Source organism: Mustela lutreola, chromosome 9 (genome assembly GCF_030435805.1).
Source record: "Mustela lutreola isolate mMusLut2 chromosome 9, mMusLut2.pri, whole genome shotgun sequence".
NCBI lineage: Eukaryota > Metazoa > Chordata > Mammalia > Carnivora > Mustelidae > Mustela > Mustela lutreola.
The window spans coordinates 26,016,830-26,039,962 of record NC_081298.1 but is presented as its reverse complement, the minus strand read 5'-3'; the positions used below and the strand labels follow the sequence as shown (position 1 = coordinate 26,039,962).

Here is a 23,133-nt window from a genome sequence, read left to right as displayed (position 1 = left end):
AGCAAATGCTCAGAAAGTGCTGATTATTTTAATCATTATTACTTTTTTAACAACTTTTTCAAACAGTCACTGATAGCACTGGTACTTTATCCACTTTACAGTGATACGTGGAATAAATGAACTTTCTGGTTTCACCAATTTGGTTTCACCAATTTTAACACGGTGACTCTTTGAGTCCCCTTTCTAAATATTGGAAATTTTCAAGGCTTGGGAAGACTGAGTGACTTACCCTGGTCACACTCTTAGCTAATCAGACCATGGTGAGGTCTTCCTCTACTAAATACACAGTTTTTCATTCGTTTCTTTAATAATTAGTGTATTGGGGCGCCTGGGTGGCTCAGTTGGTTCGGCTCAGGTCATGATCCCAGGGTGTTGGGATAGAGCCCCAGAGAACATCTCCTGTTCTGGGGAGAGCCTTCTTCTCCCTTTCCGTGCTGCTCTGCCTACTTGTACTCTCTCTCTGTCAAATAAATAAATAAAATCTTAAAAAAAAAAAAAGTAATGTATTATATTGGGCTCTTGCCATCTATCCGAAGAAGTATACATATGTGTATAATGACAATTATTTATTGAATACATATTATGTAACATTATGTCATTGAATCCTCATCATAAACTTATTATAATCCCCTACCCATTTCGCCAATGAGAATAAGATAGAGTACGGTTAAATAAAAGACAGGATCCTACCCTTACAGGGATTACAATCTATTAGAGAGGATATAAAGTAGTTAGACAAATAATTATATATTTAGTTACAAATTATTCCCGGAGTTGGACTGCTATTGGAGCCCTGGTACCAATCCCACTCATCAAATCAACGCAGGTAACCCTGGCAACGGGTCTTTCTGCCAATAGTAAAGATGGCGCCCAGAGAATCGGCGCACGTACGCACACGCTAGATACTCACAGTACAAGGGAGGGGCGAGGGAGGAGGAAGAGGCGGAGTTCCTGCCAGGAGTTAATATGGCTCCCTTAGTTACACCATCCGCTCGTCACCTAATCAGCGACCTCACTGCCCAGACCAAGCTGCAGATCAGGAGCGAAGTCTTCTCGCCCCTCCACTGACCACGACTACAGGAGAGTTTGAAGCCAGACAGCACCCAACGGAGTTAAACTTCGTAACCAGGGAAACACCACTTCCGCTGACGTTATTACGGCGACACGTGGATCCAAGATGGCGGCAGCGATGGTGAGTGAAGGAGACTCTGGGAGCCAGAGCTGGAGCGGGGCCCTCCCGGGGATCCCAGGACCTTCCAGCGCCCCATGCCTGGCCCGAGCCACCTCCGGGATCCCTAGCTCAGGCTTGAGGGACGTCCCTGACTGGGCTTGTCTCTCCCAAGCTCCCCCTCCCCGACCCTGGCCCCACACTCAGGCTTGTCAAGGCCCGGAGTTTTGGGGGAGGCACTGGGTCTGAGGAAAGGTCTCGGTTACTGTTTCCGCCGGTTCCTATTATTGCCTTGGTCTCCGCCTCTTGTCACCCCCTTTTTCTAATTCTCACTTCCCAGCCCCGGTCCCTCCGAAGAGCCCCCTATTATTCCCACCTTCGCTCCTCCAGACTTTGCTCTTTGCCTTCCGCCTTTCCATCCTGACCAGTCCGCGGATGCGACCTCACCTCTGACCAGCGTCCCAGCCCAAGCCCCGTCTCAGATCCTTTCCAGAGCCCTGTTCTCATGTCCACCTTCTACAACTGTTCCCACCGCGCACAGACATTGATTGCCGCTACCCTGGAACATGCCCTTACACCCCTCCCCCTCCATTTTCTATCTCCATACCCTTTCTAAACATTTATGCAGTCTTCTCTAAATCTGCCTCTCTCCTGGGGAGCTTTTATCCCATTGGTTCTCAAACTTCACTGTGCATAAGACTCTCGGGGTGTGTGTGGGGAGCCTGTTAAAAATGCAGTTTCCTGAGCCCCACTCCCAAAGTTCTAATTCTGTAGGTTTAGGTCATGACCAGGAATCTGCACTTTTATAAGCCCTCCAGTGATTATGATGCAGGTGATCTGTGAACTACGTTTTGAAAATCACCTTGTCTGGCTGCCCCTCCCTTGGGTGCCCCTGCAGGGCCACACAGTTCTTTAGGAAAATGGTTCATTAGAATGGATCTTGTTAGGATGGAGGCTCTGCGTGGATAAGGATGCAGGTGAGAGAGCTGTGTCTGGAAAGTGGGTCAGAACTTACTCGCTCCCATACAGAACCCTGGAAGCAGACCTAAGAGGGAGTGGCCTTTTTTGCAGAAGCTTAGCTCACATTCTGCTTGTCAAGAGACCAGAACCAGAATTGAAGTCACTTTGTCCAGAGTGATTTTCTAGATCTTCCTATATGTTGCTTCCTCAGCAGATAATTTCATCCCAGGAATGAATGCAAAGGAAAACAAGGGAAAAAGCAGGCGACAATTGACTTTAGCCAAAGGCACATTCTTATTTAAATTCTTTGGTGTTGGTTTTCTTCAAAAAAGGGTAGGTTCTTGGCGACAATGAGTTTCCCTTCCTCTGTTAACCAACAGATAACATCCTTTTTGTTTGATGAGGGATTCATTTAGAACCTGAGGTCGCAAAGATTTCCCAGCCTTACCTGGTTTCTGTGGTCTCAGACTTCAGTTTAAACCATGAGTGATATGTTGAACCAAATTTTTTTCTGGACCACATTCAGAACAAGAATGGTATAAGAATGAAGCAGGAAAGGGGTACCTGGGTGGCTCAGTGGGTTTGGGCCTCTGCCTTCGGCTCAGGTCATGATCTCGGCATCCTTGGATCAAGCCCCGAATGGGGCTCTCTGCTCAGCGGGAAGCCTGCTTCCCCCTTCTCTCTGCCTGCCTCTCTGCTTACTTGTGATCTCTCTCTTTCTTTAAAAAGAAAAAAAAAAAAGAATGAAGCAGGAAAAGTCACACCCCGCCTTGCCAGAGAAAAAGTTCAATAAAGTGGCATTTATAGCATTGCACTGGGTAATTCCTGCCCAGTTCCGAGGTTTTTAAGAGGTAGTAAGTTAGCAAGACATATTTCTGGAACAATTTGATTTAATCAACAAATACACAAGTGCCTACTCTGTGCCAAGACCAGGAGTGTAGTTGCAAAATAGAGGGTTAAGATGCCCAGCGTTGTAGAGCTTTTCTAGTCTGTGGAGACAGGTGGTGAACAAGTAAACAAGTAGATGAACGAGATAACGCTAGCTGGCAGTGAATGCTGTGAAGACAGCAAGGCGAAATGCTAGTGATTGGGGGCAATGGCGTGACAGAACTACTTTGGATTAAATGGTCAGAGAAGTCTTTTCAGAGGTGACATGAGTTGAGACCTGACTGACAAGAAGGAACCAGCAAAGCAAAGAGTGTTCCTCGCAAAGGAAATCGCAAGTGTAAAAGGACCAGTGTGGGAAAGAGCTTGGTGTATTTAAGGAACACAGAAGGCTGGAGGGGCTGAAGCACGGTGAGGGGTGGGATTGATACAGGATGAAACTGGAGAGAGGCAGGAGCAGCTGTGTTTCTAAAAGCACGCCTTTAATTGCCGTGGATCATCGTCTACAGTTCGCAGTCTCTGGGCTGCCTTTTGAAATAGACTGTTCCATTAGGGTGCTTCCCCTTCCCACACCTCCAGAACATTACATTAGGGGAGCCGACTTGCTTTCAGCCTGTGGAAGACCATGACAAGGAGTTGGGATTTTATTGTAAGCTCAGTGGAAAGCACGGTGATTCAGTGTATGTTGTGTAACGGGAGTATTGCCCTGTGCTTTCGTGGTGGGTATAGTAATGGATTTTAAGAAACTGAGGATGTAATATATACATTACAGTAGTGAATTTATTACTGAAGGATTTGTGTAACAGGCAAAGTGGGATCACAGATAGACTTGAATTTGACCTGTGTCAAGCACTTCATTACACGGAAGTCAGAACCGTCTCCACACCCTTGTATACATTAACTCTTTCCCAAGCAGTGGGAGTGGAGGGTGGGGTAGATCTGCTTTGGGTATATGAGTTTCTGTGGCAATTCATACAGCCAGAGAGGAACTATGCTAGTGGATTCGGTGACCGTGGGAACAAGCTGGGTTTTTGGATTGCTCTTTATGTTTTAAAAGTTAGGGGGCGCCTGGGTAGCTCAGTTGGTGAAGCAGCTACCTTCGGCTCAGGCCATGATCCCATTCAGAGGGAAGCCTACTGGTCACCCTCTGGCTGCCGCTTCCCTGGCTCGTGTTCTCTGTCTCTCTAATAAATAAAATCTTTAAAAAAGAAGAAAGTTAAGGTCATGGCTTCAAGTTTCTAGAGATAGTTTATGGGCTTTTCCCTCCCTCGCTTTTCTTAGTGGCTCTTCTTCCTCGGGGCATGGGCTGCCTGCCACCTGTCAGGTGTGTGTGTTAGTACAGTGGGTGTTTCCTAAACCTGCAGTGCAGGACTTCTCCCAACGTAGTGGGGGATTTAGTTGGTGTCAGCAGAAGTTCTCTGCAGTTTTCCTGCAGGATTTAGTTGGTGTCAGCAGAAGTTCTCTGCAGTTTTCCTGCTTTCCTTCTACCGGGGATTTAGGTGACTTTATAAAGTTACAGGACACTGAGTTGATCCACCTGGGTCTTAGGTGAGAGGCAGGCTCATATCTCATTCTTTTTTTTTTTTTTTAAGATTTTATTTATTTATTGGATAGAGATCACGAGTAGGCAGAGAGGAGGAAGCAGGCTTCCTTCTGAGCAGAGAGCCCAATGTGGGGATCGATCCCAGGACCCTGAGACCATGGCCTGAGCCGAAGGCAGAGGCTTTAACCCACTGAGCCACCCAGGCGCCTCACATATCTCATTCTTTATGGAAATACTGAGCAGATGGCATATGCTTTGGGGAATATTATTTTGGTGGAACATGGGAAGTGTCCTCTGAATACAATTTGTAGGCATTGTAGGATTCCGGAAACCTCCATTTGGAGACTAAAACTGTGTGCTTCTGTCAGATCTATTATTGTCCATACTGTCTGGGTTTTATCTTTTTCCTTTCTTTGTTGGATATAATTCATATACCCCAAAATTTACCTTTTTGAAGTAGACAGTGTAATGGTTTTTCATATAGTCACAAAGTTGTGCAACCTTCACCACCATTTACTTCTAGAACATTTCACCACCCAAAAAGAAATCCTTTAGCAGTCACTTCCCACTCCACACTCTCCTCAGTCCCTGGCAACTACTGATTTCCTTTCTGTATAAGATTTGCCTATTCTGGACATTTTATATAACTGGAATAATAGAATATGTGGTGTTTTGTATCTGGCCTTTTAAATTTCTTTTTTTAAGACCGTGTAATGTTCTCAAAGTTCATGTTGTAGCATGAGTTAGTACTTCATTCCTTTTAATGGCTGAATAATATTCCATTGTGCAAACACACCACATTTTGCTTAGCCTTTCATCCGTTGGTGGACATTGGGACTTTTTTTCCCCCTACTTTTTGGCGGTTGTGAATGCTACTGTGAATATTTATGTGCATGTATGTGTTTCTTTGGGAACACATATTTTCGGTTCTCTTGGGCATATACCTAGGAGTAGAATTGCCAGGTCAGTTGACAGTGTTCTGAGATTATTTTGGTTTGATCCAGTCCAGGGCTAGGTAAATGGACTGAATGACCAAAAGACTCATTTGAGCAGATGGAGGCAGGGCTAGGCAACCCCCAAATCCCCAGTCAGAAGCCTAGGAACTTTTTTTCATGGCGAGGTCTGGGCAGTAGAGGACTGGAACAGGAGGCAGGAGGCCTGCACTCTGCCACCAGTCCCATGTGTGAGCAGTTGTCATCTTGTCTGGGCCTCACGTATGGTTTGGGAGTCAGCAGTGTAGGGCTTAGTCCCAGCACGACACTGATCACCATGTGGCCTGGCGCAAATCACTTTGGCTTTTTGGTCTGTAGCCACATATGTCATAATATGAAATGAAGGTTTAGACTTGATGGTTTCAAAACTTCAGATTGAAAATTCTGTTGTTTTGAACACTCAAATTTAAGTTTGTTTTCCGTGGTCATAGTTTCTGTAGTCTTTCCAGGCTGCCTTCTATTGGTTGTGCTGTCTCTTTGATCTCTCCAGTTGCCCTACTGGCATGAATTCTACAGGAGCCACTGTGTCCTTGGAGCTAAGGCGCCAACACCAGGCCCTGGCTCAGATGTGTTTCTCTGAGCAGTCCCTTTAAAGGAGGGCCTTCTTGCTCTCAGGAAGTACAGAGGAGGCTGAGACAACATTAAGTTGCTTCTTGGTTTCTCTTTTACAGCTTGGACAAAAGTTCCCCTTTGATCTTGGCATTAAAGAAACAAGTCGCAGAATGTCGGAGAAGGTTGAGTTTTGATCTCTGGGCACTGGCAGGAAGGTGGGAAGGACCCAGGATGAGCAGGGCCATCTGGCCACAGACGAGTGATAGCCACCTGCCACCGCCCAGTCTGCTTTGATCCCTGAACCATTTGCTGACACTAGTGTTTCCCAAATAGGGAACTATTGGGGGACATCCAGGACTTCTCAGTTTCATCTCAGTCCTCTTCATTGCTTCCTTCTCTACCTTCCTAACGTGATTTCTCACCTATGCCTGAGCATTAAACTGACAGGCCTCCCAGTGTCTGAAGTCCCCAGGTTTTGTATTCAGAGGATATGCTAAGTGCTCCTAGCAGTTCTTAAAAAACAAAATCAAAGCACAAGTTGGAACTGAATTCTTAAGGCAATTTAGAAGGGAGTTTGGGTGCCCTGGCAAGTCACTTACCATCTCTGGGCCTCAGTTGCTACTTATAGTACATTAGATGCTGTAAGTTCAGCAGTCTGTGGGACACATCTTAACGTGGACTTGATTTGGGGTAGGTTGGTTTGGTTTGGTTTTGACTGGCACCGGACCTAAATGTTTTTGAGTTGGTTGCCAGCATTTAATTGGGAGATATCACATTTAAAAGCTTCTGGGTTTTCATTTTTCTCTTGAGATTTTGGGCCCAGATTCCCTGTCAGGGGCATTCCCCACGCAGGGCCCAGCTCATTGCTTCCTCCTTGGGGCCCTCCTGTATCACTCTGGAGCAGTCTCACCATTTAGGTCACTTGCAGGGAAGGTCCTGGTAAGTGTTTGAATTTGCAACCCCTGTATAAGATAGTCTCTTTATAAAGTGTTTCCTACCCTGATGTGCTGATTCAAAAGCTGGTAAAGGTGTGTGGAGTAATCTCCCACGTGACCTAACTTCAAGGGGAAAATTTCTGCTCAAACAATGCATTTCAGTTGATAAACCATATGCCCATCCAATATTCCATGTGATGCTTTACAAAAGCCCATTTTGCAGGTGGAGAAACTGAGGCTTGGTCTAAGGACCTGAGCTAGCATCCAATACTGTGATTGCCGCAGTTAACCATTTTAAAAATCTTTGTGAGTGTGTGGTAAAATATACATACAACAAAAGGTATCACTTTTAAGTTTTTGAAATGTACAGTCCGGTGGCTTTAATTGTATTCACGCTGTTGTCCAACCCTCACCACCATCCATCTTCAGAACTTACTGTCCCATACCGAATCAGTTTCCTTACTTTTGAAATGAGGGGTGACACTGTCCTCAAAGAATTGGTGTGATTACTAATAAAATACGAGATGAGAGCACCTGGCACAAAGAGAACTCTCTGTAATTTTTCTCTTCCGAGGTTTGAAGTATTCCAGAGGCAAACGATGTAAGCCCGTTGCTTCAGCTAACTGAGCGTTCTTTTGCAAATGCCCAAAGGGGAGAGGGAAGTTGAGTGCATTTATTGTGTTTTATTTCTGCCCTTTCTGGCCTCAGGGCTTGGGTCCCGTTGTCTGTTGCTTGGTGACGGTACTTATAACTTTCCCTTAGTTTTCCCTACCCCCAAAGAACAGCTTGGAGTCTTTCTATGTGTCTCTGCTCAGCGGCAACTCTGTATCTCTGGGCTCTGAATACAGGCTACATTTTCAGTCTCCTGTGTCTAATTTGGTTCTCTCCCCCATCTTTTTCTTTTTCTTTTTTCCTCTGTGACTTCTTTAGCTCCATGGGGGCTGCTTGTAAGTGGTCCTGAGCTGTCATTAGTCTTCTTGCATGTGTGGTTGAAGTCTAGGGGAGCTCTAACTGATTGGGTAATTGATTTCAGTTAACTGTTGGCAAACTGTGCCCCACAGCCTTTTTCTTTCTTTTTTCTTTTTTTCTTAATCTGGGGACCAGTTACTACATGGTCTTAAAATGGTGACAGTGCCTCTGAGAAAGAAATAGAAGAATCTAGCTTACTGTTTAGAAAGCTGATGCTTTTGCAGCAGGAAACGTGTGGATAGGAACCAGGAACCAGAAAGGCTGGTCCAGACAGGCCAGACTCAATTGCTAAGTGATGCTATTTATGGGAAAGAAGACTGCAAGGCAGGGGACTCCAGAAGAGAAAAGAAGGTTAACTTCTGCCCACAGAGAAATGTGAGTGAATGAGCTAATTTTTAGTTCACAGGAGGAAGCTTTTCTTTTCTTTTTTTTTTTTAAAGAAGTTTCATTGTTCACACCTTTTAAACCAGATGGAGCAAATTTTAGGAGATGAGGCATGCTTTTTAGTCCTAGCAGTTCATTGCTAGGCTGTTGGGAGAGTTTTTTCTGCAGGCTCAGCCTCCCGAGAATAAACTAGATAGGGAGGGCAAGACCTTGATTCTTGGGTCTCTTGAGCTTTGTAACTTTCCAGGTCACCCATATCTTTGCCATTGATGGGTTGTTAGATTACAGCATGAAGGGCTTCTAGATTGCTATCACCTTGCTTCTTGACCTGCAGCCTTTGCTGTCTCCTGACTTGGAAACCAAGTGAAACAAAATAATGTTGAATGGGCTGGTTCGCATTTTAGGACTCCCACTCCTTTCTTGGCTCTGAACAGGCATTTGCTAAATACTTAATTGGCTTTTCAGACTGAACTTCGCATGAAAGTTCTTATGATGATCAGTTGAAAACTAAAGGAAGATACAAAGGAATTTCCCAAGAAGCAGGTATTTTGCTACTCCACAACTTCCTTACAGAAACGAACTATGGGTCAAACATCTTCTATCAGGCTGTCTGGGCTGCAGAGGTAAAGAAGTGAAGAAGTCACAGGAAGTTTGAGCTGGTTATTTATTTTTTTTTCAGGTTTATAAAGGTGTCATTTAATACCATAAAATGACTGATTTTAAGTGTATAGTTCAATGACTATAGTTCATTAATTTGTCATTCAAATGACTGATTTTTTTTTTTTAATATTTTATTTATTTATTTGACAGACAGAGATCCCAAGTAGGCAGAGAGGCAGGCAGAGAGAGAGGAGGAAGCAGGCTCCCTGCGGGGCGGAGAGCCTGATGTGGGGCTCGATCCCAGGACCCGGGGATCATGACCTGAGCTGAAGGCAGAGGCTTTAACCCACTGAGCCACCCAGGCACCCCCAAATGACTGATTTTAAGTGTCTCTCTCTCTCTGTGTGTTAAATAAATAATTAAAATCTTTAAAAAAATTATTCCTAAATATCTTAATCTTTTTGAAGGTATTATAAATGGAGCTATTTTCTTAATTTAATTCAGTTAAATTAGTTCAATGAATATGCTTCATTCAATTTTAGTGAATGTATAGACTTGTGCAATCATCATCTCAGTGACACAAAGTTTAGAGCATTTCTGTCACCCCAACAGGTTCCCTTACAGCCAAGGGGTTGATACTTGGAGTCAGTCCCTGCTCCCACACCAGCCAACCACTGATATTTCTGTCTCTAGATTTGCCTTTCTTGGGCATTTCACATAAGTGGAATCATACACCATATAGACTTTTGCATCTGGTTTCATTAACTTGGCATACATTTTATCGGGTTCATCAGTGCTGTAAGAGGAATTAGTAGTTCACTTCTTTTTATTGCTTAATACTATTCCATTGGATGACTGTACTGCATTTTGTTTCTCCCTTCACCAGTTGATAGGTATTTGGATTGTTTCCAGCTTTGGACTTATTGATCAAAGCAATTAGGAATATTCATGTACAAGTCTTTGTATGGACAACTATTTCCTCTTCTCTTGGGTAAATGCCTAGGATTGGAACTGCTAGGTAGCATGTTTAACTTTTTTTTTTTAAGATTTTATTTATTTATTTGACAGAGATTACAAGTGGGTAGAGAGGCAGGCAGAGAGAGATGGGGAAGCAGACTCCCCGCTTAGCGGAGAGCCTGATATGGGGCTCCATCCCAGGACCCTGGGATCATGAAAGGCAGAGGCTTTAACCCACGGAGCTACCCAGGTGCCCCTATGTTGAACTTTTTAAAGATACTGCCAGACTTTCCCATGGCTATTCCACTTTATATTCCCATCAGTATGTAATGAAGTTTCTCCATCTTTGTCCACACTTGTTACTATGTGTGTCTTTGAGGTTAGCCATTCTCATAGATGTGTGCCGTGCCTCATTGTGGTTTTGGTTTGCATTTCCCTAATGACGAATGATATTGAATACCATCTCATGTGTTTATTACCCAGTTGTATACCTTCTTTGGTGAAATGTATATACAGATCTTTTGCTTGTTTTTTAAATTGGATTGTTTGTTTTATCAAGTTGTAGAATTTATTTTTTTAGGTCTTATTTTTTTATTTGAGAGAGACAGAGAGCACAAGTAGAATAAGCAGCAGAGGGAAGGGGAGAAGCACACTTACCACTGAGCAGGGAACCCAGCACAGGGCTCGATCCCAGGAACCTGGGATCATGACCTTAGTCAAAGGCATTTAACTGACTGAGCCACCTAGGTGCCCCTGTAATAATTTTTTATGAATTCTGGATACAAGTCCTCTGTCAGATATATGATTTACAAAGATTTTTCTTCTAGTCTGTGGCCTGTCTTTCATTTTCTTTTTTTTTTTTAATTTAAAAAAATTGAAGTATAACTGATATACAATATATTAGTTTCAGTTGTATAACATGGTGATATGATGTTTTATATATGTGAGAAAATGCACACATAATACGTTAGAAAATGCATAGAAATGTAAGTGTAATTATCCTCTGTCATTATATATATTATAATATTACAGTATTTTTATTGTATTTTTTATGCCATACTTTACATTCTCATGACTTTACTTATGTGCTTTTTTTAAGATTTATTTATTTATTATAGATAGAGGGAGAGCACAAGCAGGGGGCACGGCAGGCAGAGGGAGAGGGAGAAATGGGCTCCCCACTGAGCAGAGCACCTGAAGTGGGGCTTGATCCCAGGACCCTGGACTCACGACCTGAGCTGAAAGCAGACGCTTAACCAACTGAGCCACCCAGGCACTCCTAGACTTATGTTATAGCTAGAAGTTTGTACCTCTTAATCCTCTTCACCTATTTTGCCCATCCCCCCAGCCCACCTCCTCTGGCAACCATTGGTTTGTTCTCTGTATTTGAGTCTGTTTCTGTTTTGTTTATTCATTTGTTTTGTGGTTTAGATTCTTTTTTTTTTTTTTTAAGATTTTATTTATTTATTTGTTAGAGAGAGAGAGAGAGTATGTACAAGCCAGGCAGAGGGGCAGGCAGAGGCAGAGAGAGAAGCAGGCTCCCCGATGAGCAAGGAGCCAGATGCGGGACTCCATCCCAGGACGCTGGGATCATGACCTGAGCCGAAGGCAGCGGCTTAACCAACTGGACCACTCGGGTGTCCCTGTTGTTTAGATTCTATGTATAAGTGCAATCATATGATATTTGTCATTGTTGAACTTATTTCACTTAGCTAGCATAATATCCTCTAGGTCCCTGTCTTTCATTTTCTTAATGATATGTTTTGAAGGGTAAAAGTTTTAAATTTTGATGAATTCCGTTTTATCAGTTTTTTAAATATAGATTGTGCTATTGGTGTTATATCTAAGACATCTTTACCTAACTCAAGGTCACAAAGATTTTCTTGTAACTGTTCTTCTAGCTTCGTTTTTGCTTGTCTATTTAGGTCTAAGATACATTTTGGTTAATTTTTGTGTGTGGTGTGAGGTTCCTTTTGCATGCTGCTACCCAAATGTCCAATAACTGTTTGTTGAAAAGGCTGCCCATTCCCTATTCAATTGCTCTGGCCACTTGTTGAAAATCGATTTACTATAAACATACAGATTTATTTCTGGACTTTTAATTCTGTCCCATTGATCTTTATGCATATCCATACCACACTGTATTGATTACTATAGCTTTATAATAAGCTTAGAAATACAATAAGCTTAGAATTTGTTATTTTTAAAAGTTGTTTTGGATGTTATGGGCCCTTTGTGTTTCCAAATAATTTTAGGGTTGACTTGTCAGTTTCTATAAAAAAGCCTGCAGAGCTTTTGATAGGGATTGCTTTGAATCAGTTTGGGAAGAATTGCCATCCTATCCATATTGAATCTTACAATCCATGAAAATGGAATGTCTCTCCAGTTACGTAGAACGTTTTGTAATTTTCGGCATACAAGTCTTTTTTAAAAATTTATTCCTAGGGACACCTGGGTGGCTCAGTCGTTAAATGTCTGCCTTTGGGGACGCCTGGGTGGCTCAGTTGGTTAAGCAGCTGCCTTCGGCTCAGGTCATGATCCCGGCGTCCTGGGATCGAGTCCCGCATCGGGCTCCTTGCTCAGCAGGGAGCCTGCTTCTCCCTCTGCCTACCATTCTGTCCGCCTGTACTCGCTCTCTCTCCCTCTCTCTCTCTGACAAATAAATAAATAAAATCTTTAAAAAAAAAAAAAAAAAAAAAAAAAAAAAAAAAAAAATGTCTGCCTTTGGCTCAGGTCATGATCCCAGAGTCCTGGGATCAAGCCCCACATTGGGCTCCCTACTTGGCTGGAAGCCTGCTTCTCCTGCTTGTATTCAATGTCTCTTTCTCTGTCAAATAAATAGAATCTTTAAAAAAGAATTATTCCTGGGCGCCTGGGTGGCTCAGTGGGTTAAGCCGCTGCCTTCGGCTCAGGTCATGATCTCAGGGTCCTGGGATCAAGTCCCGCATCAGGCTCTCTGCTCAGCAGGGAGCCTGCTTCCTCCTCTCTCTCTGCCTGCCTCTCTGCCTACTTGTGATCTCTCTCTCTGTCAAATAAATAAATAAATAAAATCTTTAAAAAAAAAAAATAAAAATAAAAATAAAAAATAAAAAAGAATTATTCCTAAATATCTTATTCTTTTTGAAGTTATTATAAATGGAGCTATTTTCTTTTTTTTTTAAAGATTTTATTTATTTATTTATTTGACAGAGAAATAGCACAAGCAAGCAGAGTGGCAGGCAGAGGGAGAGAGAGAAGCAGGCTCTCTGCTGAGCAGGGAGCCCAATGGAGGGCTTGATCCCAGGACCCTGAAATCATGACCTGAGCTGAAGGCAGCAGCTTAACCAACTAAGTCACCCAGACACCCCGGAGTTATTTTCTTAATTTAATTTTGGGGTTGTTTGTTGCTAGTATGTGGAAATACAGTTAATTTTTATATGTTGATCTTATAGTTTCTGACCTTACTCACTTTATTAGTTCTAGTAGTTGTTCTGGATGTTCCTTAGGATTTTCTGAATATAAGATATGTGATCTACAAATAAAAGCTGCTCACTTTTTTTCAGTATGTGTGCCTTTAATTAATGAATTATTTGCTTCAGTTCACATTATTTGCATTTATATAGCACAATGTTGTATAGAAATGGCAAGAGTGGGCATCTTTGCCTTGTCAGTCATCTTAGGGAGAAACATTTAGTCTTTGACCATTAAATATGATGTTGGCTGTGCGTTTTTTTTTTGGATCTTTTTTTTTTTTTTTTTTTTTTTTATAAACATATATTTTTTATATACATATATTTTTATCCCCAGGTCTGTGAATCACCAGGTTTACACACTTCACAGCACTCACCAAATCACATACCCTCCCCAATGTCCATAATCCCACCCCCTTCTCCCCAACCCCCTCCCCCCGGCAACCCTCAGTTTGTTTTGTGAGATTAAGAGTCACTTATGGTTTGTCTCCCTCCCAATCCCATCTTGTTTCATTTATTCTTCTACCCACTTAAGCCTCCATGTTGCATCACCACTTCCTCATATCAGGGAGATCATATGATAGTTGTCTTTCTCTGCTTGACTTATTTCGCTAAGCATGATATGCTCTAGTTCCATCCATGTTGTTGCAAATGGCAAGATTTCATTTCTTTTGATGGCTGCATAGTATTCCATTGTGTATATATACCACATCTTCTTGATCCATTCATCTGTTGATGGACATCTAGGTTCTTTCCATAGTTTGGCTATTGTGGACATTGCTGCTATAAACATTCGGGTGCATGTGTCCCTTTGGATCACTACATTTGTATCTTTAGGGTAAATACCCAATAGTGCAATTGCTGGGTCATAGGGCAGTTCTATTTTCAACATTTTGAGGAACCTCCATGCTGTTTTCCAGAGTGGCTGCACCAGCTTGCATTCCCACCAACAGTGTAGGAGGGTTCCCCTTTCTCCGCATCCTCGCCAGCATCTGTCATTTCCTGACTTGTTGATTTTAGCCATTCTGACTGGTGTGAGGTGATATCTCATTGTGGTTTTGATTTGTATTTCCCTGATGCCAAGTGATATGGAGCACTTTTTCATGTGTCTGTTGGCCATCTGGATGTCTTCTTTGCAGAAATGTCTGTTCATGTCTTCTGCCCATTTCTTGATTGGATTATTTGTTCTTTGGGTGTTGAGTTTGCTAAGTTCTTTATAGATTCTGGACACTAGTCCTTTATCTGATATGTCGTTTGCAAATATCTTCTCCCATTCTGTCAGTTGTCTTTTGATTTTGTTAACTGTTTCCTTTGCTGTGCAAAAGCTTTTGATCTTGATGAAATCCCAGTAGTTCATTTTTTCCCTTGCTTCCCTTGCCTTTTGCGTTGTTCCTAGGAAGATGTTGCTGCGGCAGAGGTCGAAGAGGTTGCTGCCCGTGTTCTCCTCAAGGATTTTGATGGATTCCTTTCGTACATTGAGGTCCTTCATCCATTTTGAGTCTATTTTCGTGTGTGGTGTAAGGAAATGGTCCAATTTCATTTTTCTGCATGTGGCTGTCCAATTTTCCCAGCACCATTTATTGAAAAGGCTGTCTTTTTTCCATTGGACATTCTTTCCTGCTTTGTCGAAGATTAGTTGACCATAGAGTTGAGGGTCTATTTCTGGGCTCTCTATTCTGTTCCATTGATCTATGTGTCTGTTTTTGTGCCAGTACCATGCTGTCTTGATGATGACAGCTTTGTAATAGAGCTTGAAGTCCGGAATTGTGATGCCACCAACGTTGGCTTTCTTTTTCAATATCCCTTTGGCTATTCGAGGTCTTTTCTGGTTCCATATAAATTTTAGAATTATTTGTTCCATTTCTTTGAAAAAGATGGATGGTACTTTGATAGGAATTGCATTAAATGTGTAGATTGCTTTAGGTAGCATAGACATTTTCACAATATTTATTCTTCCAATCCAGGAGCATGGAACATTTTTCCATTTCTTTGTGTCTTCCTCAATTTCTTTCATGAGTACTTTATAGTTTTCTGAGTATAGATTCTGTGTCTCTTTGGTTAGGTTTATTCCTAGGTATCTTATGGTTTTGGATGCAATTGTAAATGGGATTGACTCCTTAATATCTCTTTCTTCTGTCTTGCTGTTGGTGTAGAGAAATGCAACTGATTTCTGTGCATTGATTTTATATCCTGACACTTTACTGAATTCCTGTATAAGTTCTAGCAGTTTTGGAGTGGAGTCTTTTGGGTTTTCCACATAGAGTATCATATCATCTGCGAAGAGTGATAATTTGACTTCTTCTTTGCCGATTTGGATGCCTTTAATTTCCTTTTGTTGTCTGATTGCTGAGGCTAGGACCTCTAGTACGATGTTGAATAGCAGTGGTGATAATGGACATCCCTGCCGTGTTCCTGACCTTAGCGGAAAAGCTTTCAGTTTTTCTCCATTGAGAATGATATTTGCGGTGGGTTTTTCATAGATGGCTTTGATGATATTGAGGTATGTGCCCTCTATCCCTACACTTTGAAGAGTTTTGATCAGGAAGGGATGTTGTACTTTGTCAAATGCTTTTTCAGCATCTATTGAGAGTATCATATGGTTCTTGTTCTTACTTTTATTGATGTGTTGTATCACATTGACTGATTTGCGGATGTTGAACCAACCTTGCAGCCCTGGAATAAATCCCACTTGGTCGTGGTGAATAATCTTTTTAATGTACTGTTGAATCCGATTGGCTAGTATTTTGTTGAGTATTTTCGCATCTGTGTTCATCAAGGATATCGGTCTATAGCTCTCTTTTTTGGTGGGATCCTTGTCTGGTTTTGGGATCAAGGTGATGCTGGCCTCATAAAATGAGTTTGGAAGTTTTCCTTCCATTTCTATTTTTTGGAACAGTTTCAGGAGAATAGGAATTAGTTCTTCTTTAAATGTTTGGTAGAATTCCCCCGGGAAGCCGTCTGGCCCTGGGCTTTTGTTTGTTTGGAGATTTTTAATGACTGTTTCAATCTCCTTACTGGTTATGGGTCTGTTCAGGCTTTCTATTTCTTCATGGTTCAGTTGTGGTAGTTTATATGTTTCTAGGAATGCATCCATTTCTTCCAGATTGTCAAATTTATTGCCGTAGAGTTGCTCATAGTATGTTCTTATAATAGTTTGTATTTCCTTGGTGTTAGTTGTGATCTCTCCTCTTTCATTCATGATTTTATTTATTTGGGTCCTTTCTCTTTTCTTTTTGATAAGTCGGGCCAGGGGTTTATCAATTTTATTAATTCTTTCAAAGAACCAGCTCCTAGTTTCGTTGATTTGTTCTATTGTTTTTTTGGTTTCTATTTCATTGATTTCTGCTCTGATCTTTATGATTTCTCTTCTCCTGCTGGGCTTAGGGTTTCTTTCTTGTTCCTTCTCCAGCTCCTTTAGGTGTAGGGTTAGGTTGTGTACCTGAGACCTTTCTTGTTTCTTGAGAAAGGCTTGTACCGCTATATATTTTCCTCTCAGGACTGCCTTTGTTGTGTCCCACAGATTTTGAACCGTTGTATTTTCATTATCATTTGTTTCCATGATTTTTTTCAATTCTTCTTTAATTTCCCGGTTGACCCATTCATTCTTTAGAAGGATACTCTTTAGTCTCCATGTATTTGGGTTCTTTCCAAACTTCCTTTTGTGGTTGAGTTCTAGCTTTAGAGCATTGTGGTCTGAAAATATGCAGGGAATGATCCCAATCTTTTGATACCGGTTGAGTCCTGATTTAGGACCGAGGATGTGATCTATTCTGGAGAATGTACCATGTGCACTAGAGAAGAATGTGTATTCTGTTGCTTTGGGATGAAATATTCTGAATATATCTGTGATGTCCATCTGGTCCAGTGTGTCATTTAAGGCCTTTATTTCCTTGCTTATCTTTTGCTTGGATGACCTGTCCATTTCAGTGAGGGGAATATTAAAGTCCCCTACTATTATTGTATTGTTGTTTATGTGTTTCTTTGATTTTGTTATTAATTGGTTTATATAGTTGGCTGCTCCCACGTTGGGGGCATAGATATTTAAAATTGTTAAATCTTCTTGTTGGACAGACCCTTTGAGTATGATATAGTGTCCTTCCTCATCTCTTATTACAGTCTTTGGCTTAAAATCTAATTGATCTGATATAAGGATTGCCACTCCTGCTTTCTTCTGATGTCCATTAGCATGGTAAATTCTTTTCCACCCCCTCACTTTAAATCTGGAGGTGTCTTCGGGCTTAAAATGTGTTTCTTGGAGGCAACATATAGATGGGTTTTGTTTTTTTATCCATTCTGATACCCTGTGTCTTTTGACAGGGGCATTTAGCCCATTCACATTCAGGGTAACTATTGAGAGATATGAATTTAGTGCCATTGTATTGCCTGTAAGGTGACTGTTACTGTATATGGTCTCTGTTCCTTTCTGATCTACCACTTGTAGGCTCTCTCTTTGCTTAGAGGACCCCTTTCAATATTTCCTGTAGAGCTGGTTTGGTATTTGCAAATTCTTTCAGTTGTTGTTTGTCCTGGAAGCTTTTAATCTCTCCTTCTATTTTCAATGATAGCCTAGCTGGATATAGTATTCTTGGCTGCATGTTTTTCTCGTTTAGTGCTCTGAAAATATCATGCCAGCTCTTTCTGGCCTGCCAGGTCTCTGTGGATAAGTCAGCTGCCAATCTAATATTTTTACCATTGTATGTTACAGACTTCTTTTCCCGGGCTGCTTTCAGGATTTTCTCTTTGTCATTGAGACTTGTAAATTTTACTATTATGTGACGGGGTGTGGGCCTATTCTTATTTATTTTGAGGGGCATTCTCTGAACCTCCTGAATTTTGATGCTTGTTCCCTTTGCCATATTGGGGAAATTCTCCCCAATAATTCTCTCCAGTATACCTTCTGCTCCCCTCTCACTTTCTTCTTCTTCTGGAATCCCAATTATTCTAATGTTGTTTCGTCTTATGGTGTCACTTATTTCTCGAATTCTCCCCTCGTGGTCCAGTAGCTGTTTGTCCCTCTTTTGATCAGCTTCTTTATTCTCTGTCATTTGGTCTTCTATATCACTAATTCTTTCTTCTGCCTCATTTATCCTAGCAGTGAGAGCCTCCATTTTTTATTGCACCTCATTAATAGCTTTTTTGATTTCAACTTGGTTAGATTTTAGTTCTTTTATTTCTCCAGAAAGGGCTTTTATATCTCTCGAGAGGGTTTCTCTAATATCTTCCATGCCTTTTTCGAGCCCGGCTAGAACCTTGAGAATTGTCATTCTGAACTCTAGATCTGACATATTACCGATGTCTGTATTGATTAGGTCCCTAGCCTTCGGTACTGCCTCTTGTTCTTTTTTTTGTGGTGAATTTTTACGTCTTGTCATTTTGTCCAGATAAGAGTAAATGAAGGGGCAAGTAAAATACTAAAAGGGTGGCAACAACCCCAGGAAAATATGCTTTAGCCAAATTAGAAGAGATCCAAAATCGTGAGTGGGGAGAAAGGGGATAAAAAGAGGTTCAAAAAGGAAGAAAGAAAAAAGAAAAAAAAAAAAAAAAAAAAGAAAAGAATTTTTTTTTTTAAAAAAAGAAAACACCTAAGAAAAATGTAAAAATATATATATATATATTAGATAAACTAGTAAAAAATCGTTAAAAAAGAAAAAGGTAACAGTTAAAAAAAAAAAAATTTTACCCGAAGGCGAGAAAAAAAAAAAAAAAAATGAAAAAGAAAAAATTAAATTAACTGCAAGACTAAAAAAAATCACAGGAAAAAAGCCATGAGTTCCGTGCTTGGCTTTCTCCTCCTCTGGAATTCTGCTGCTCTCCTTGGTATTGAAACCGCACTCCTTGGTAGGTGAGCTTGGTCTAGGCTGGATTTCTTGTTGATCTTCTGGGGGAGGGGCCTGTTGTAGTGATTTTCAAGTGTCTTTGCCCCAGGCGGAATTACACAGCCCTTACCCGGGGCCGGGGTGAGTAATCCGCTCGGGTTTGCTTTCAGGAGCTTTTGTTCCCTGAGCGCTTTCCGTAGAGTTCCAGAGGACGGGAATACAAATGGCGGCCTCCTGGTCTCCGGCCCGGAGGAGCCGAGAGCCCAGGGCCCCACTCCTCAGTGCGCCCTCAGAGAACAGCGCCCAGTTACTCCCGTCTGCCTGACCTCCGGCCGCGCTCCGAGCTCACCGAGCCTGCGACCGGTTCAAGGTAACACGGAGCTGCGAGCTTACTGTCGGCTCTGTCTCTGTAGCCGGCTTTCCCGTTCCAATACCCGCAAGCTCTGCGACACTCAGACACCCCCGATCCTTCTGTGACCCTGCGGGACCTGAGGCCACGCTGACCCCGCGTGGGCTTCGCTCCGGTTTAGCCTCTGGAGCGATGTCCCTCCGCGGAACAGACTTTTAAAAGTCCTGACTTTGTGCGCGGTTGCTCCGCCGCTTGCCGGGAGCCGGACCCTCCCCCCGGGGTCTATCTTCCCGTCGCTTTGGATTCACTTCTCCGCCGGTCCTACCTTTCAGAAAGTGGTTGTTTTTCTGTTTCCAGAATTGCTGTTCTTCTTCTCTTCGATCTGCCGATGGATTTTCAGGTGTTTGCAATCTTTAGATAAGCTATCTAGCTGATCTCCGGCTAGCTGAAGCAGTCTCAGCTTGCTACTTCTCCGCCATCTTGACTCCTCTCCGGCTGTGCGTTTTTTATAGCTGCTCTTTATCTGATTGAGGAAGTTCCTTTCTAAATTTGTCCGGAGGTTTTTAGTTTTTGTTCTGTTTTTTGTTTGTTTTTTTGTTTTTAAAGATTTTATTTATTTATTTGTCAGAGAGAGAGAGAGAGCATACAGGCAGAGTGGCAGGCAGAGGCAGAGAGAGAAGCAGGTTCCCCGCTGAGAAAGGAGCCTGATGCAGGACTTGATCCCAGGAGCCTGGGATCATGACCTGAGCTGAAGGTAGCTGCTTAACCGACTGAGCCACCCAGGCATCCCTGTCCGGAGGTTTTATCATAAATATTTGGATTTTGTCAAGTGCTTTTTCTTTGTGAAGATTGTGTGCTTGGTCATTGCTGGATATGATTTGCTGATATTTTGTTAGGGATTTTTTTCATCTGTGTTCATGAAGACTATTTGTAAGTTTCCTTTTCTTGTGATGTCTTTGTCTGGCTTTGGTATAGAGCTAAAAAAAATTTTTTTTGATAAATGAGATTATACCATACACACATTGCTGTGCATTTTATTTAGCGTATTCTTTATAACTTAGGTTGGCAGTGTTTTGAAAATAGTTCTACCTTCCATTTAGTATAGAGGGCTAAATTGCTCTCCCGAAACTCTGCCAGGTTACCTATATCTTGTATATTCAGATTTTTTAAGGCATTGTAACTCTAATAAGTAAAAAAATCAGATGCCCTTATTTTAATTTTCATTTTTTTAATTATGACTGATGTTGACCATCTTTTTGTGTTTGGCCTTGTGGACTTTTTTTTTAAACTGCCTATTCATATTCTTTTGGCTTATTTTCCTTGGTTGGTTTATTTTTTTTTTTAAGAGATTTTATTTATTTATTTGACAGACAGAGGGATCACTAGGCAGAGAGAGTGGGGAAGCAGCTCCCCGCTGAGCAGAGAACCCGATGAGGGGCTCGATCCCAGGACCCCAAGATCATGACCTGAGCCGAAGGCAGAGGCTTAACCTCCTGAGCCACCCAGGTGCCCCCCTTGATTGGTTTATAAGAGCCCTTGGTATACCAAAGGAATAGGCCTTTGTCAGGTGTGTGGTAAATATTTTTATCCAAATTGTGTTTTTCTTTGTCTTTGATGTACATATTAAAATTTTCTTCCTTCTTCCTATGTATCCTTTTTCTTTATAGTTTCTGGAGTTTGTTTCATTCTTAGGAAATTTTCCATGTCAAGATTGTTTATTTTTTTATTATTACTAACATATAATGTATTATTTGTTTCAGGGGTACAGGTCTGTGATTCATCAGTTTTATACAACACACAGCACTCACCACAACACATCTGCTCCCCAGTGTCCATCACCCAGCTCCCTATCCCCTCACTTCCTCCCCTCCAGCAACCCTTGGTTTGTTTCCTGAGATTAACAAGATGAAACCAGAGAGGGAGACAAACCTCAAGATCATTTAAAAGTTTATCTGGATTGGGGTGCCTGGGTGGCTCAGTCAGTTGAACATCTCACTCTTGATTGTGGCTCAGGTCCAGATTTCAGGGTTGTGAGATCGAGCCCTGCATCAGGCTCTGCACTGGGTATGGGGCCTGCTTGAGATTTTCTCTCTTCTTCTCTCTCCCCCACTTCTTTAAAAAACAAATAAAATAAATTATTTAAAAGTAGATCTGTATTTGCTTCTAACACTTCTGTTTCAGTTTGTATCTTTAAGTCTTTTCTGTCTTCTCCAGTAGCAGTTTGGATAGCTCTGTATTTTAACATTTAGTAGAACATAATCATCAATCAGTGTTAAATGCCATCATTATCAGGATTCTCGCTACCTGCTTATCATCTTTTGATGCAGCTCACCTGCCTGAAAAGAGCATGCCTGTTCCTCTGCCTTCTGACCTTGGGCAAGTTATTTAATCTCGGGGTTTCGGGTTAATTAGCAGTCATCCATGAAATGGTGACAGCAGGCCCAGGCAGTTGTAGCTGTGGAAATGCTGCAAGTCAGCATTTGTAACTTGGCACAAAGTAGGGACTCCTAAATGGAAAGGACTGTGTGCCACAGGACCTTGTTCTTACTTGGCTAGTGCTCAGTGACTCTATGGCTTCTTGTTGCTTTCTTGTGTTGTTTCCCACCAGGGTGAGTATTATCCTCATTGCTTTATCTTTTTGTTCTTTTGGTTTTTGTGTGCGTACTCGTGCTATTGGTTTGAGACTTTGCAACAGAAGCCTGTTGGGATCTTTGAGGATTTGCTTTTCGTCTCTCTGCAACCTGAGCTGTCAGGGAGCAAGGCCTTCAGCTGCCAGGGCAGCATCTCTCTGCTAAGATTGAAGGATTTGGTTTCACAAGAAGGTAGAACTGGAGTAAGTTCCTAGATTGAATTGGCCTGATGACTACAGGAGATTGTAATCCTCTGCCCTGGCTTCAAATCACATATGCAATAAGGCAAAAAAGTCTGGTGTCTGGCTTTCTGGAAGGGAAATTTTTTTGATTAGGAAGAAATAATGATGTCAACTATGGGCTTTTCATATATGGCCTTTATTGTGTTGAGGTAAGTTCCTTTTATACCTTTTATGTTGAGAATTTAAATCATGCATGGATGTTGAACTTTGTCTATAGAGGTGATCATGTGGTTCTTTTTCTTTCATTTTATCACTGTGGTATATCACATTGATTGATTTGCTTATGTTGAACCATCCTTGCATCCCAGGAATAAATCCCGTGTGATTTTGGTGTATCCTTCTTTTAATGTGCTGTTAAATTCAGCTTGCTAGTATTTTACTGAGAATTTTTGCATCTGTGTTCATCAAGGATACAGGACTCTAGTTTTCTCATGGTACCTCATAAATTGAGTTCAGAAGTATTCCTTCTTTTATTTTTGGAAGAGTTTAAGAAGAATTAATATTCTTTATTGAACATTTGGGAGAATCCACTTGTGAAGGGAGGTCTTAGATTACTGATTCAAACCCCCTTTTTTATTGGTCTGTTTTTTGCTTTCTATTTCTTCTTGATTCCATTTTGAGAGGTTAAATGTGTTTCTAGGAATTTACCCTTTTCTTCTAAGTTACCCAATTTGTTGCTGTATAATTGTTTATAATCCTTTT

At 41.7% G+C, this 23,133-nt stretch overlaps 1 protein-coding gene across 2 annotated transcripts in view; it reads left to right on the top strand.

The window, feature by feature from the left end:
- Nucleotides 1–1,017: 1,017 nt before the first annotated feature.
- TM9SF4 (transmembrane 9 superfamily member 4) overlaps nt 1,018–23,133 on the top strand; it is a 57,802-nt gene continuing 35,686 nt past the window's right edge. Inside the window, exon 1 of one of the 2 annotated variants that reach the window (XM_059133583.1) lies at nt 1,018–1,192. In XM_059133583.1, coding sequence (XP_058989566.1) covers nt 1,178–1,192 — 15 coding nt within the window. In that variant the 5' untranslated portion in view covers nt 1,018–1,177. Of the gene's footprint in view, nt 1,193–2,124; nt 2,146–23,133 lie in introns of those variants that run through there. The other variant, XM_059133584.1, reaches the window with a different exon arrangement.